This window comes from Halichoeres trimaculatus, unplaced genomic scaffold, assembly GCF_033239565.1.
Source record: "Halichoeres trimaculatus isolate MK-OKI-2021-1 unplaced genomic scaffold, fHalTri1.1 fHalTri1_scaffold_17, whole genome shotgun sequence".
In the NCBI taxonomy this organism is placed as follows: Eukaryota; Metazoa; Chordata; class Actinopteri; order Labriformes; family Labridae; genus Halichoeres; species Halichoeres trimaculatus.
Genome location: NW_027437195.1, coordinates 4,813,648 through 4,829,924, shown reverse-complemented (window position 1 = coordinate 4,829,924; position 16,277 = coordinate 4,813,648). Strand labels below are relative to the sequence as shown.

At 37.9% G+C, this 16,277-nt stretch overlaps 1 protein-coding gene across 3 annotated transcripts in view; it reads right to left on the bottom strand.

Moving 5' to 3' along the window:
• alk (ALK receptor tyrosine kinase) overlaps positions 1 to 16,277 on the bottom strand; it is a 644,227-nt gene that overhangs the window by 347,376 nt on the left and 280,574 nt on the right. For 2 of the 3 annotated variants that reach the window (XM_074691249.1, XM_074691251.1), the window contains exon 3: positions 3,132 to 3,296. In XM_074691249.1, the coding sequence (XP_074547350.1) occupies positions 3,132 to 3,296 (165 nt within the window). The remainder of the gene's footprint in view (positions 1 to 3,131; positions 3,297 to 16,277) is intronic. The other variant, XM_074691250.1, reaches the window with a different exon arrangement.

Genomic DNA, 16,277 nt, shown 5'->3' with positions numbered 1-16,277 from the left:
AACTTGTGTCCCGTGCTGCTCTCCAAGTTTCCAGAAGCGTGTGAAAGTGGAGCCAAGCTTCACCCTTGTTAAGTAAAAAGCTTTATCTGTTTGGTGTTTGGTTTCTCTTTGGTTTGTTTTCCTTGCTTCCTCTATCGTAGCTGCTCTGATAGCTTCTTCCACTGGCTACACAACATGCAAACTTACTTGTGCACTGGGTGCTCTGTGATTGGCTGAGGTAACCACACTTACTCTCCCAATACAACCAAAACATCAACATACAGGCTGAGGAGGGGTTGAGGCGGACACCGACACTGACAAATATAGAGGCCCAGAAGTGACGATTGTGCAGGTTTACTCCAGTAAAAGTTTACATTATATTTTTTAGGAAAATCCTACAGACTCTACCTTTAAGTTTTTTATTTTATGCTCAAGTTTATTCCAATAAATTCTAGTAGAAAAAATCCTGTTGTGCTGCAACCCTACTGCAAACAAAACTAAACAGCAGTTTCCTGGTAGATAACAAAGCAAACTTTTCTCTTAGGACTGGGGATTTGAAAGATCATCACCATAGATCATAATAAAATTGTAATATATTTATATCATAAGACTAGACAAAAAAATGTCTTACAAAATTCCATCTAAAAACATCTAATCATGGGGGTGTTACAAAAATAAAAATTGTTTGATCTCTGGTTTGATACTAGTTAAGAAAACAACATTGATTTCTTAATCATCAACCTGCTAAAACAATAACCTAAAATTCTCATCAGTTTAAAGTAACTGAATGATTTCCCCCCAAAATAACGTAAAAGTACAGTACCTCTATTATTACTCATGAATCAAAAGCAGACTGTGGTGATATTTTTATTTGCAGGGGATATGTCATCTGTCTGTCTGTTGGACTGGTCTATGAGAAACTAAAGGACCAGGTAACACCCCTGTTTGTTTCCTCTTAAGCCAACAGTCTGCAGCAGACACAAATGTTTTATTGGACCTCTTACAGCATGAGACATGGACTTAAAATGTCAGGATTTGCCAACATTTTGAATTTAAAGTGTCGGTCTGTTTACGGGCTGTGTCACAACTGTAATTGAAACAGAGGATAATGGAGAAACTAACACACAGAGAGGAACAAAGAGCAGATACATACAAGAAAAAACAAGCTCATTCCTGTTGGTAAGTCTGAAGATATGTCTGTGTTCTGAAATCTTTTAGAGTGTAAATCCTGTGAAACAGTCAGGAAACAAAGACTTACAGTCTTAGTTTCACCACGTCCTTTTCATGAGCAGCACTTGCTCTCAAGGCTCAAAGCTCCTGTAGGGAGTGTGTCACTGGTTGTGAAATAGGAAGAAATTAAGATTTGCTTTCATTTTTGAAGCTTTAACAGAGAAACAGGCTGTCATCAAGAAAAACTAGTACCTTTTTATTAGGGGTGTAAAAGTTCACATATTGCAGTACTTGGAAGTTTTGCTACAGAACTTTTGTTTCAGTGAAAATGTGTACTAAAACAGTTCAGTGCAGACCTAAAGGTAAAGCAAATCCAATATCCCCAAATGCAGGGGTTGAAGTTAAGCTAAACTTACCACCTGCTCTCCAGGGGAAGAAATCCACAATATTTATTTTGTGTCCACTGGGGGCACACAAGTTCATGCAAATTAGGGGTTTCATACAGGAGCTTAAATTGCTTGTAATAGTCAACCCTTACTCTTTTCTCTGTTTAACATGCAGCAGCTTCAGCAGTCAGCCTTCTAACCCAGCATTGACATCTACAGGAGTGGAGGCAGACGTGATAGATATTACGAGTGTAATGATCCATCAATATAGATCGATACATCTTGGCTACTTTATTTAAAATGTTTCCTCTGATGCACTTTTTTTTCTTTTTTTTTGCTGCATTACCAGTCTACAGGGTACAAAAGTTCACAACTAAATAGCAATTTCTGTACATTCTGAAGCATTGTTTTGCAGGTAAACATTTAAATTTAAATTTAAACATTCATTTATTTATAGTTTAAATAAATAGTAAGTTCAGTAATTCCACACAATCAGTTTTTGCCTTTTAGCCAAAACCAGTCTTATCCCACAGTAGGGGATGCAGGTTATTGTTTAACACGGGTATTGGATCAGCATGGGTTGATCCCTAAAGCCAAGGTATTGAAGCCATAAAAGTTGGATCAGTTCCCTACATTAGTCTGTGAAAATTTTGCAAACTTTACACCCACACACACAGAAATGAGTCACACATGATAGTGTTAAGCTCATGATGTACATTATAATTGTTACTAACAAGATGCTTGAGAAAAACCAGAGGACACGCTGTAATTCTGGGAGCTGCTGAGCTGTGAACTGCAGCTATTCTTACTTCAGTATCTTAAACTATATCATCCCTCCTGATGACATCTTAGTCACTGAGCTGAGCCAGAACATACACACACACTCACACACCCTTCATGGAGAACTAAAGCAAGGTCTACATGAGAGACATCCATCTTTCCTTCAGTCAACTCACACCAGCACTTTTCTCTTACCAGTCAATATATTTCACTTTTCCAATTTTACCCAGCACTCCACCCATCTGCTCTCAGACTTGTGGCCCATAATGGGGGAAAAAACATTTAAGGAAATAAATAGACCCTCTGTCTCCCTCCATTTCACCATCACCTCAGGAGATAAGACGACAGAAACTATTTTCTCATCTTCCGAGGTATGAAAATGAACGATGCTGGAGGATATGGCAGATTTGAAGGCGGGGGCATAGAAGATGTTGCAGACTACTGGCTCAGTAAACTATATTCAGCATTTTACCTGAGAGAACTAGGGGAATGGATATCTCAATAGCAAACATAGCAACACGCTGCTTCATTCTTGAGGTATTAAAGTTTGAGGCTGGTCTCATGTAATCAAAGCGAGATTTTTTTAGTGCCTGCTAAGCTCCAAACTTTTGCATTGACATCATTAAGTGAGTAGCTTGTGGCAACCACGCACAGTGAAAAAGCTTGTCACAACAGAAATGACAATGACTTCCAAAAGCTGCAGGAAATGTCGTGGATGATGCATTCATTATAAAGTTCGTGATGAGTAGAGAGCATCTCAGTATGAGAAAGTTTGTTGAAAAAATGAAACTCCCCGTCAACGGGAGAACGGGATACCTTCATTCTTACCTTCCTCCCATCCCTGGGGGCTTCCTGTTTTCTTTTCCATTCTCTCGTTCCTTCCGTCCCGGAGGTCTCCGGCAGCCACTATGCTCCACGTGAACTCTGGGGTATTGTCCAGGTGCTGGTCACATGTCCTGCTGTTGTCAGGGCAACGGTGAACTGTTCACGCAAGAGACAGGAAGGTAAGGCTTCAGTGTCAGGCCATTTTAAACAGTAACACAGCAGCTCAGCGTTGTGAACCAAAAATTATAAGAACAATAATCAAGGGCTGGTCAAATAAGGAAAAGATCAACCAAGACTCCATGCTCTCATCTTGCAGCTACCAGACAGCAACAACCAGAATCAGCTGCAGGTGCACGCCATTTATTAAACCCGCCCACAAAACAATTATTCAATTAGTCAGTCCTAACTCAAACAATCAATAAACAAAACAATGATAGATTTCTCATAATTAACACATAAAGATTAATAACCAACAACATGTAATGATTGAGAACATCCACTCAACAAACACAAAGAAATATTTAGGCCTGGACCACACAAATATGGATATATTCTTAAACGCACATTTTTCTGTCCAACTGGGCCCCTCGACCACATGAACACAGCGATTCCACCCACATATACAGAGATGTTTTAAAAGAGATAAAAAAGTGAAGAAATAAAAAAATATGCTGTTGAGTGGATCTGTGTAGCGGCGTTAAACGGAGCTGGTGGTGACGCGATGACGTCAAGCACCTAGCAACAAGTCACTATAGCAACGGTTGCCAACGACAAGAACGATGGCCGACATTTACTGCACACTTTTTGCCCTCATTACAGCTCTACAGATAAATGTAATGTTGATGATGATAATGGCGTTTTTGATATTCATGAAGTAACAAGTCCACCTCATTGTCCGTTCACACAACTCTATCAGTTTTGTTTTTCTTTGCCACCTCCTTGCCAGTGTTGGTAATAACGGTGTTAAAGTATAACAGCGTCACTAACGGTGTTATTTTTTTCAGTAATGAGTTATTCAATTAATTTCTTTTCCCATTGTTGCAACGCCGTTACCGTTACTGAGAATGTGAAGTGGCGCTTTACTACAGTTTGGTTGAATGAAGCGCAAGACTCAGGTTTTGGCCACACATTACTCAGCTGCCTGGAGAGAGAGCAGGAGCGTGGGGGGGGGGGGGGGGGGGGGGTTGACGGCAGGATGATTGGCTGGGTGGGCGGATCGTGCCCTGCTCACGCTGTCTCACTGCACGCGCTGATGGCTAAACACAACAAGACGGCAACAATGGCATCGAGCCCGGGACGTAAGACTTGGATATTGCTCTGTTTATTGTGCAGTATTATACAGATACAGAGAATTGCACTAATTGAAGGCCACATTTTGATTTTTCTTTATTTTTATTACCGAAGTTTACATTTTTGGGATAGGGTTTTATACTTGAATGCAAAGTGTGTGAATATATTAGTTTTTAATATTTATTTCTTTATTACTTTACTGAATATTTTAGAGTTGGATACTGCTCTGTTTATTGTGCAGTAGGCCTTATGTACAGTTAGAGATTTGCACTACTTAATGGCCAGAAGTTTACATTTTATGTTTTCTTAACAGTTTGCAATCTTTTTAGTTAAAAAAAACACCAAATGTTCTAAAATACCGTATATAGTGTTTTTATTCTGTAATCAGCTGATATGAACATCTTTGACGTTAAATATGTAATAGAATGTAACAATGTATAGAACATGAAAAAATAACATCACAGTTACTTTGCTGAGTAACTAATTACTCTTACAGTGAGGTAACTGAGTTACTAACGCAATTACTTTTTGGTAGAAGTAATTTGTAACTGTAACTAATTACTTTTTCAAAGTAAGTTGAGCAACACTGCTACTTACTCTGTTGTCTGCTTCTTCTTTCTGTTTTTGACAGTGTATGCTCATAACGTTCTTCTTCTATGGTTTTCACATTTTGCTAACCTGCCACCTGGCCAGGCATGGCATTGCAGGCTTCAGAGGCGATTGTTTTCAGTTTTGCCTCTTCATATGGACAGAGATGTTTCTGTGGTTTAAAACAGTTTTTTGTTTGTTTTTTTTTTTTAATGAGGACAAAGATTTCAGGTCAAAACATATCCATATACGTGTGGTCCAGGCCTTAGATATTTTCAATATTTAAAGATGGTGCATATATATATTCATTAGAAATATAGAAACCACAGCACAAGCACTGGGAAACACCTTTTGGATTCTGACTTGCAAAGTAAATATATAACTGTACAAAAGTAAATAGGTCAAATACAGGAATTCATGTCATGTGTCAGTACAACTTTAAGAAAGCAGTACAATAGCAAATAAGAGACATCTTAATTTGATATTTAGCAGCCACTTAATGTCAAATACTGAAAAAACACACTACTAAATTCATGACATTGAATTATTTTCCAATTAAAACCATTTATCTGATTTTTTTTTGTCCTGAATTCATCTACTGAAAATTCAGATTAAAAAAAGCACTCATCAAAAACTTAGATCCAACAATGTAAGTTTCATAACTCAACAACAAAAGATTCAAGTTCCTTTATTTTTCTTTATACGGTTTATTTTGCCTTCCTGTCCTGGGTAGCCCGGATGTTGCGAGCTCAATTTTTCAACTTTTGGGAACTGAATTATGGGAGTTGAAGTTGAGCAACCTAAATCTTTTGTTGTTAAGTTATAAAACTTAAATTTTGGATCTGTGTTTTTAAGAAGTGAATCTTTTTTGGATCTAAATTTTCAACAGATGAATTCAGGACAAAAAAATATCAGATACATGGGTTTCATTGCAAAATAATTCAATGCCATGAATTAAGCAATGTTTTTTTTTTTATTTCAGTATTCAACATTCAGTGGCTGTTAACATTTAAATAATAATTTCTCTTGTTTGCTTCCATAAAGCAGACAAAGGAAAAGGGAGAAGGGAAATGCTCATTTGGATATCTTAAGGTTTTAGATGTGATGGCATCTTATTTTCTGCTAAAGTTACAGCATAGTGTCCTGAGCATATGGAGCAGAGGTAACAGCTGTAGTAGCAGCTCCCCTGCTGCACATTGCACACCTTTTTTAATGAGAGGATTTGATAGGATGATACAACTACAGAGCTGTTGAAAAAATTCAGTCATCTTTATTGAATTTATTGTTATCAACTTTTTTTTTTTTTTTTAAATGGCACATTCAAGTGGCCATAAAGAGAACATGTCAAACAGGGCCATGGATTTGACCTTCCCTGACAAGAGAAAATTATTCACCTCCTGTGATGTTTTACGGTGCAAACAGCTCCGAGCAGGTTGTATTTGTGCATGTGATCCCAGCCTCGGGTCACAGCTTGAAAAAAGTCAATGTTTCTAACGCAAGAATTACATCAACTATTCATGACACAGCTCATAAATCAAACAATGTGAATTCATTCATGGGAAAGAAACAATAAACCTGAGCAGCTGCCTTTGTTTTCCCTCTGACATTTAGTGCAGGTACAAAGGGATCAGAGGGACTACATGTAAGTACCACACGAAACGTTTGTTGTCAAGACTGTTGTAATGTAGTGTTGAGGAAAGTGAAATGTCATGTAACATAAGGGGATAAGTGCTAAAGAAAGGGCGATACTTAAGTGTAATATTCATTATGCCGTATTTGACCTTGAAGTATGAAATACATATCCACATATAAGGTCACATGCATCTAGACCAAGAGTTAAGATTTTCGAAACAAAATGATCAACTGCAACATGCCTTGGTTGTGGATAGGGTTGAAAATTTCCAGTAAATTTCAAGAAAGATTCCAGAAATTTTCCATAGGAATCTAAGCTCAGGAATAGTGAAAAAAGAAATACCCCCCCCCAAAAAAATATATATATATATATACCAAAAAAAAAAAAAAATATATATATATATATATATATATTTATTTATTTATTTTTTGCTGTTGCGTTATTTTTTTTTTTTTTTTCAGGTTCCCAGGATTTTTTTTCTTTTTCTTTTTTTTTCTTTGGTTGTTGTAATCGACTAGAATGAGATTTTTAAAAACAATCTTGGCTGAAATAACACTGTAGCTGGCCCTCGGCCACTCGACCAAAGCAGACAAACTTGACAGGTGCAACTTTCCTTTCCTTTAATCAGCACTGTGAAACTGGATACATACAACAAGAAACTTTCATTACAACTTTAAAAATCACTCAGTTACAAAAATATAAATACTCCGTTGCATAAATTCATTTACTTTCCAACAAAGAAACAAATAACACACATACCTCACTCTGCCGACCAGGGCTGCTAATAACTCTGGTGGGAGCGTATACATGCTACCAAAAGACACGAATAATAAACAACCGGCCAAACTTCAAAGAACGAATGAATGAATGAAAGTAAACAGGAGACACCGTAACATACCATGCTGTTCCAAGGAAGAAGCTCGAACAACAACACAGAAGTGCGTCGCTTAAATGCTTCCTGACAGCACACCTTCCGGTCGGAAACAAAGAGGCTCCAAGATGGAAAACCCAATCAAAAATGATACAATAACGACGTTGCAGAAAGGGCAGCCACTTACAAACACCATCAATTGCAAATTCAACTGTGTACCAGAAATCACATGTGTAAACAGTTCCAAACACATTTGATGAACATCAATCACTACTTCATTAGCCTACAGCATTTCTGCTGAGATTTTGAATTCTAGAAGTCCTGTCGGGCTCAGTAAAGTACACATTTAACTTAAACTAACAAAGGCTGGTGAAAATGTGTATCATATAAAGAGGCTAGCTAGCCACTTAGCTCACCATTTTTATGTTAGCTCAGCCAGATTAGAGCTCCAACTGCTGGACATAAGTAATTTGCATTGTAGTAACTACCATTAGTTAACAAATGAACTGTAATACTATCAATCTAACTTTATGAACTTGCTTCTAAACATAGCTAACTTTAACTTTGTGAAAGTTGCAGTAATTTATTTTGGCTCCACTAACTTCTCCAGTTAGAAAGTAAATAATTTTTGTCAGCTGCCAATCTTAATTAAATACATAGCCTATGTTGTTAGATAGCTAGCTTGGTTTATAAATATCAGTTTTCGTCTTCCCAGCTGTTTGTCCATAAAATAGTGGATAGTGGACTTCATATTTGGCTTATTGTCTATTGTTTAGCTGGCAATTGTGCATGGCACTAACTCATTCTCTTATTTATAACACATGTACAATAATGACCACACACATAATAACACATGTACCATCTGAAGTAGTGACATTTCACAGCAGCCACTGTCCGAGGAAAGGCTGTTAACTTGTGCAACCACTGCTCAAAGCCAATTTCTAAATATACCACAAAGAAGCAGCAGACTTTTAGGGGGTGCTGAACCTGAATCTTCTTATTTATTTATTTTTTTACTAATGACTTGTGTTGTTTCGTGAAAGAAACCATCAAAGTTATACATTTCCAAAAATGGAATCATGTCATTTCTTAATGCCATATCAGACATTTTTGCGTGTATGTTTGCTAAGGACAAACATTTATGCCAATATTCATGACTGTAAGAATTTAGGTACACTGCTGAAAATTCATTTATGTGATTTAAAAAAATTGCATTAGACATGTTTGAATGCATGTCTGCTTTTAACAAACCAAAATGTTTAACATTCATATTGTATCTGAATGCAGTCAGTATGAATTCCTAAAATTCCTTAACTCCTTAACTTCCAATAATCCCCATGGAAAGTTTACAACTTCAAAAATTCCTGGAATTCAGCAACTCTAGCGGTACACCTGAGTCAAACAATGATACAAATTTTCAATTTATTGTCCCTGACTCAAAGTGAGGATAAACCATTTAGCTAGGATAAAAACTTTTTAGTACTTTTGTCTGATTGCTGTGTTCTAAAATGGGTTTCAACAAATTGAACAGAGGTGCCTCTTGAATTAACTGCTAACCCTGGCTCAGAGGTCAGCTTGAAAAATGCCTCCACTAAAGTTGATGAGTTTGCCTCACTGCTCCATAGAGTTTCCTGACTAAGTTCTGCTGTCGAGGTGTATATACACCTCCACAGGGAAAACCAGCACAGATCGACTGTTTAACAGTGATGAAAAGGAGGGATCTTGCAAATTTTCTTTTTGTGCCACTTTCAAAGAAATCAGACGCGGTTTTCACATATTGATTTTCGAGCAGAAGCACTCACTTCTTGTTTTGAAAGTTTTGTTTTGTGTTCTTTAGTTCAGTGTGTGAAAGCCCTGACACCACACTTTTTTTTACTGCAAAGCTTTCAACATAACAGGGTTGACAGTTCTTTTTTGTTCTATTGATTGGAGTCTTATACAGGCTACAGAGGGCATGTAGCAATGTCACCTAGCGCTGCTGGATTAGATATTGTGCCTACGTTTTGGTTTACACATAAAATCAGTGGGAAAGGGGACCACAAATATATCTAAATGAATGATCCAGCATGTCATGGAAAGTTAATTTCACAGGGTCTCCAATTTCCTGCCACATCCACAACAAGAAGAAACCGTAAATGGTAAATCTGCTCTGGATGTGCGGTTTTGTTGTACAGGGAGGACAGAAGCAGCTTTGGATGTAAATGATAGGGTGGGTCAAACAAGCAAGACTCTCATCCAAGAATCAATGTTCCAACATTTTGTGAGTTTTGCTGTCAGGATGGTTTTTAACTGCACTTTCTAAATACACCAGTTACACAAGATCAGTTATCATTGGGCACATTTACAAACAAGTTACTTACAGTTAGGCCTGTCACGATAATCAATAAATCAATGAACCGAACGATAAATAAAAACGTCCTCGGTAAGTTTGCCAGCCTCGATAAACTGACACGAGCATGCATGTTTGTTTTCCTCCTCTCTTTCCACCAAAGAGGCTGAATGAGAAGATGGCTCACTACGTCTATCTTTCCTAACATCAGGGTGCATAGGTTCTATAGCGGATTTAGCAGATTTATAGCAGAGTGAGCATCTGTCAAAAATGCGATCTTTGGGGTGAAGAGGGGCTGCTCGCACGTACACACGGAGAGAGCTGAAGCGAGCGTCCTGAGGGGTAAGGAGGAAACACACGCTAATATGAGTGATGGCACGAAATATACGGTTCTTAAGCCGCCTGCCACAGTCCCAGTGTGGGAATATTTTGTTTTTTATCAGAATGAACAAAGTGTGAGCTCATGAACACCAACGAACTGATATGTCGCATTTGTTTGAAAATAGTGGTGACGAAGAAGAAGAAGGGGAGGTGCAGCGGAGCCTTGTTCTTTGACAATCCGCTCTTACTGAGGCTTTTGGTCTGCAAAATAAATATAAATAAAAGCGCCAAATGGTGGGCGCTCAAAGACAGCTACATTGCCAAAGAAATGCAGCCCTTCAATACGGTTGAAAGCCAGAAATGTTCAAAATGTTTGACAGACAGTACAGATTGACTGGGAAAAAGTACATGTTACAAACAATTCAGGAACTGTAAAAACTCCCTTTTATTTAGACTATAGTTTTTTTTTCGTTTTTTTTGTTTGTTTTTGTTTTTGTTTTTTTGGAGTTTTTTTGGAGTTTTTTTCTTTAGTTTTTTCTGTGTTTTATTGTTTTTGATTAGTATTAATTATTTTTATTGACATGTATTTTTTTCTAAAAGAGAGTCCATTTCATTTTCATTGTATTTTTTTCTCTTTCTTGTTTGTTAAATTTATTATATTTTTAGTTTAATTTATTTTATTTCAAAGATCCTGACCTTTTAATTACAGTTAAATACTCTTAAGAAATTAAAGTTTCTTGCTTTTGATATGGCGTACTCACTTTATTATCCCATTTATCATAATTACATCAATGAAAAAATTGAAAAAAAAAAATCAAAATAATATTGACAATAATGTCATTTATCAGCAATAATATTTTGAAAAATTTTCGTCTGGAAAAATTTGTTATTATGACAGGCCTACTTACAGTGGCTACTTTAGTCTACAAAAATGGTACTTACAAAAACAAAACCATAATTCTGTCTCGATAACCTTACAAAAAATGTTCACAAAAAAGTTAACTTCCTATCTGTATTCACACACATTTTATTTTTGTTGAATATCTAGGTGTTCAGAAAACAAGCACAGAATTATAAAGTTTGCAGCTCAACTGTTAGTAGTTTGACCTCCTTATCATAAAGGTCTTGCCAAATAAAGAATATTTCTATGAGCTACCTGACAGGGTAAGCCCTGTGTATGCAAAACAAATGTACCAGGGTCACCTCTGGTCATAAAAATCTCCAGGTTAAGGGCCACAAATCAAACTGATGTAACAGTTCTTATGCAGAAACTCATTTGTAAAACAATGCATCTTTCCCCAAAAAAGTTTTACTCTTTGAACAGATTGTACAGTTACACCCCAATGTTGCATTATATGGTATATCCAGCAGACTCAGTGCATAATTAAACAGTTTTCCATTAAAAAAGATCTCCTTAATCCCCTTAAACATTTTAGTCCACAGTGTTTAACATGCATTATGAGACTTAGAACACTGTTTGAACAAGTTATCAGTGAATTGAGATGTTGGACTGAATCCTTAAAAGGAGCTTTACCTAATGAGGTGGAATCAAGGCTGCATTAGGCTGCCCTTAAATTACATTGCTGTCCACTTGAGAAGGCAGCTGCCTTTAGAGAATCATAGAGGCAGTCGTTCCCAACCACTTAGTGGCACTGAGGGTAATGGTTTCCGTGCTTAAAACTCGTCATTTGGCAAAAAAAAACATTGATTCCTGTAGCTCATCACCACTTGGGACCTTGAGGGCTGATGAGATGTGCAGAAATTGAGAAATTCAAGGTTGTAGTGAAAGCTCATTTCCTTTCCTTGGATAAATGTCTTAACGCGGTTGACGTGCAGTTGTGCATTCAGCTAACCATAGGGAGGCATTAGTGTTGCCACTGCAGTCTTATTGGAGTGTCTTCCTGTGAATGTCACCGTGTAAGGGGTAAAGTTTGATTGTTTGTTGTAGTGCATTGGAACCCAAACAGGGTGAGCAGGTCCAACGTGACAAGCAGAGTGCTGTCTATCTTTGAAGGGGAGTAACCCAATCACAATATTTATCATCCCAATTACTAAAGAAACCTGAAATGTTACCCCCGATAATTGGATGTGACACCCATGATTCAAAGATAATGTGATGTGATGTAAGTCACTGCGGTTATGCCCACTGCGAGGCAGAAAGAGGGAGATGAGTGGCAGTGTTGGCTTAAATACCATCTAACCTCTAAAACAGAATCAAAAAAGAGCTGTTGTGCAATTCATTGAACGAACATGTTTAAAAAGCAATCAGAGCTATCTTTCGACAAACTACTGAAAGACAAAGAGAAACTAATGGATCACTGCAATTTTCAGACGAAATCCAGGCAACGAAAACTGGATGTGCGGTTACCATTTTGTGTCAGTTAATGTTAAATTATGCTGTACTTTTGGGTTAAATCATACCCTAAGTTATGAAATCTCAATATATTAGCATTTTTTTGTTCCGCTAGATTTTTCATAAGTGAAACCTCTGGACCACTGGACATCGAGATGCTGAGTGTTGCTGCTGCCCCGACTGTTGTTGTTGTTGTTGCTGTTACAGGACACTCCAGAATTCAGAAGAGCAGGGAAATCTGTCTGATGAGTTATACAGACGGCTTGAGAGCCAGCAGTGTCCTCAGACAAATCCTGAAGAGTGTCTGTAACCAGGTTCCACTCGTGACAGCAGTAACACTCAGCATCCATGGGCATTGAGTCACAGCTCAGACATTTACACCACTGAATATTTCGGACTCTATCACGATGTCCAGTGTCAGTGGATGTTTCCTCTGTATTCCTTTCAGTCGCCATCTGTAGCAGCTCTTCTTCTGTGTACTCCGGTTCATACAGGTATCCTTTTGGTTCCAAAGTGAATGGAACTTCATTGTCGCTGTCATAGTCACTCATTTTGAATTTCCTTCGCTGCCTCACAATCCTTAGAGTACAAACAAAAGAATTACGATACTTGATCAAACTTACACGAGGCTACAACCGGCGCCTGAAGCATAGCTTGTTTACATTCCCTACAGCTGGAAGGAGAGGGGGGACGGAGCGCACAAGCGCTGCGCGGAAGGATACATGACCAGTTAGTTAGGCCGGATAAATGTTTATATTTCCAAAGACTTAATGCACTTAAAAAATATTCTATGTAGCGTACTCTTAAACTGTGGTATTACTTTTTGATTTTAGTTCTTGTAGGCAGAGAAAATAGCCTTTGAATTTGGTACGGTATTTCCGTGTTAGCGCCTATTTTCTCGTCACCATCGATTACAGTTTGTGTCTTACTGAGGGAGAGGAGACACCTTTCTACTGTATCTAATGTCTTTAGTGGTCACATGGCGCTCATACAACCACACTTCAAAAAAACTGAACTGTCCCTTTAAGTCCAACTATCCTTAATTTCATGTCATATCTTCCCAGTCTGGCTGTTTACTGCGGCTCTCTGCAATGCTAAGTGGGGTTTGTTTTGCCACTCAGTCCGATTTAAGTGGGCGTGTCCCAGAGAGGAAGTGACATGAACGTATACCCTCTATAGCTCTTTTTTCAAAATAAAGTCAAGTTCCACCCACAGTTTGAGATGCATCCGCATGTTGTTCTGTAGCCTTCCCACACATAGCTAACTGGGCATTACTCACATTAAAATCAACATTTCCACTGACAATAAAGTAACATGGTAACACAAGATAATGCATGAATCAGTGTCTGTTTGAGTTTATCCTGCCCTCTTTCTGTTATTACTGGCAAAATAGTATCTAGTATTTAAAGTGTAATAACTGCAAGCAGCAACTAAAAGTTTTCTAAAAAAAATAACATTAAATTAAGCTAGAATGCGAAGATAGACATTTTTACCAGGCCTGGGGTGATGATAAATTTTGCTGGATGATAATCATTGACGATAAACAATGTTTTTGACAATTTTTTCGAGACCAAATTAACCATTTTTAAACATTTTTATAGACGTTTAAATATTTAGGACGTTCCTCTCTCATCCATGAGGGATGTCTTCATGGATATGCAGGGATGAATAGTTAGGAGCTGTTTATGGAAACAGGCGTTTTAATGGCTCTCATATGAGGCAGGAGACATGCTGGTTATAAGGGCTCTGATCATCTGTGTTTGAGTATTGCTGTTACAGATGATAAATGCACAATTATACATTGTGCCAGGATTGAACAGTGGCACTATGCTAAGAACCAAATGTGCATGAGTGTTAAAACCTGGTTCAGACACTGTTCAAACACATACATTTGCATACTTTGCAGAGTCACAGAAACCAATATAGACACAAGTTCCAGAGCTGTCTCCTCACATTTTTCCACCCTTGAGCATCATCCCAATATTCATGCATGCAGGAGCGCACTTGGCACCATGGCAAGCTAAGCACTTCTGTGTGCTGCCAAATGGGGATGAGAGATATGATTCAACTGCAGTGAGCAAGATCTGGATCTGTCATCCAATTTCGCCCACCTTCTGCATGTGCAAAGTGACGAGGAACTGATGACTTGCCAAATGACCGGGTGCATGGTTTCTACGGCCTGCGCATTCAAATTCAAACTGTAATATCCTTTGAAGACGTAATCTTTATTTATTTGGGTTTTTTCTGTGACATTACTGAGCACGGGTTCATTTACCCCTCTGATTGCACCTTTGCACATTTTAATCAAGGCAACCGGAGCAGCCATTTAGAGAAATGGCAGGTAGCATAAAAACACTCCACGCACGGTTTACTTCTCTCCCCCTGCGTTTGCCAAAAGTATCCTTGGTTGCCCCCAAATGTTTTGGCAGAGCACTGATAATTATGAGCAAGTTATGACAAACAATCTCTCCGCTAAAAAGTATGTTTAATATTTCATTCGTCCCCGAGCAGAGGGTAATTACTTCAACATGGCTTGAATACAATGAGGTCCTCTTTTTGGAAGTGTAATATTGCTGAAGACAATTTATAGGCTGTCTTTTTGCTTGTATTCAAGGGAAAAAATCTTGATGTTTCGGTGAGTTCCCCATAAACTGAAGAAAAAAACCACAAGAATACCCCTCTCTACAATAATAACTCACAAAATTGCTCATACCCATCACTACAGTATATAATACTTGATATTCAATTCAGAGAAAACTGCCTTTCATTGCAAAGTGACTGATCGAGGGCCTCCTTGACCTGAAGTACATTGATGCTGTATAAAGGCTCTGAATAGAAAGACAACAATGAAGAAGTTATGAGGAACAACTTAAATGAAAAAGTCTGGTCAATCTTCTGTTAGATATGACACCATTATGGTTGATAAAGGTTCAGCAGATTCCAGCTTGTTCGATCAGACTGAATGGAAACAGGCTTTGCTGTGCCATCACAAAGATATTACTTTAAAGATCTGATTTCCTTCTTCTTCAATATACACTCAAATATTTAATGTCCTCCCATCTGAGCTTAATCTCATCCAGACAGTAACCCTGAACAGAGTAAATGCTTCCTGGAGTCCCTATTGATTAAAATCATATCATGATTGTTTTAATAGAACTGTTATTTGAGCCTTTGTTTCAACACACTCTGAACACACGCAGGGCAGTGGTGTTAATTAAAGGCAATCTATGAATCTTAATACCCCAGAGATGCTGCATATTGGTTGTAGCGCTGTTCAGAACACTACAGTGTGAAGTCATAAAGGAACATGGGCTTTGCAAATACAAATGATTCTAATGCACTCAGTATGATAATTCATTGCTCATTTGTTATTTAGAATGGGGGTGTTGAGAAGTTCATTGAAAACCTTAGCTAACCAGGAGTGACCATAGACTGTATATAAAGTGGACAGCATAGCGCCGTCATTTACCATTGTACCATTTTAAAGCCAAAATACCCTCATCACAGGCGCCACCACTGGCAGCCAGAGTCTGTGCAGTAGAGGTTATGAGGGACTCTGGGGGAATCTGAGTGAAGCTGTGTGACAAACAAAATTATTATTATTATTCTTTCGGGAGTCTAATCATTTCTTCGCTCTACCTCCCACGGATTTTACAATCCCTGAAAAAATACAGAAGAACGGCAGCTGTCAATCATCGTTAAACATGACGTTTTTAACTTCTGGTAACTAATGAACTAAAAAACAAAACTTT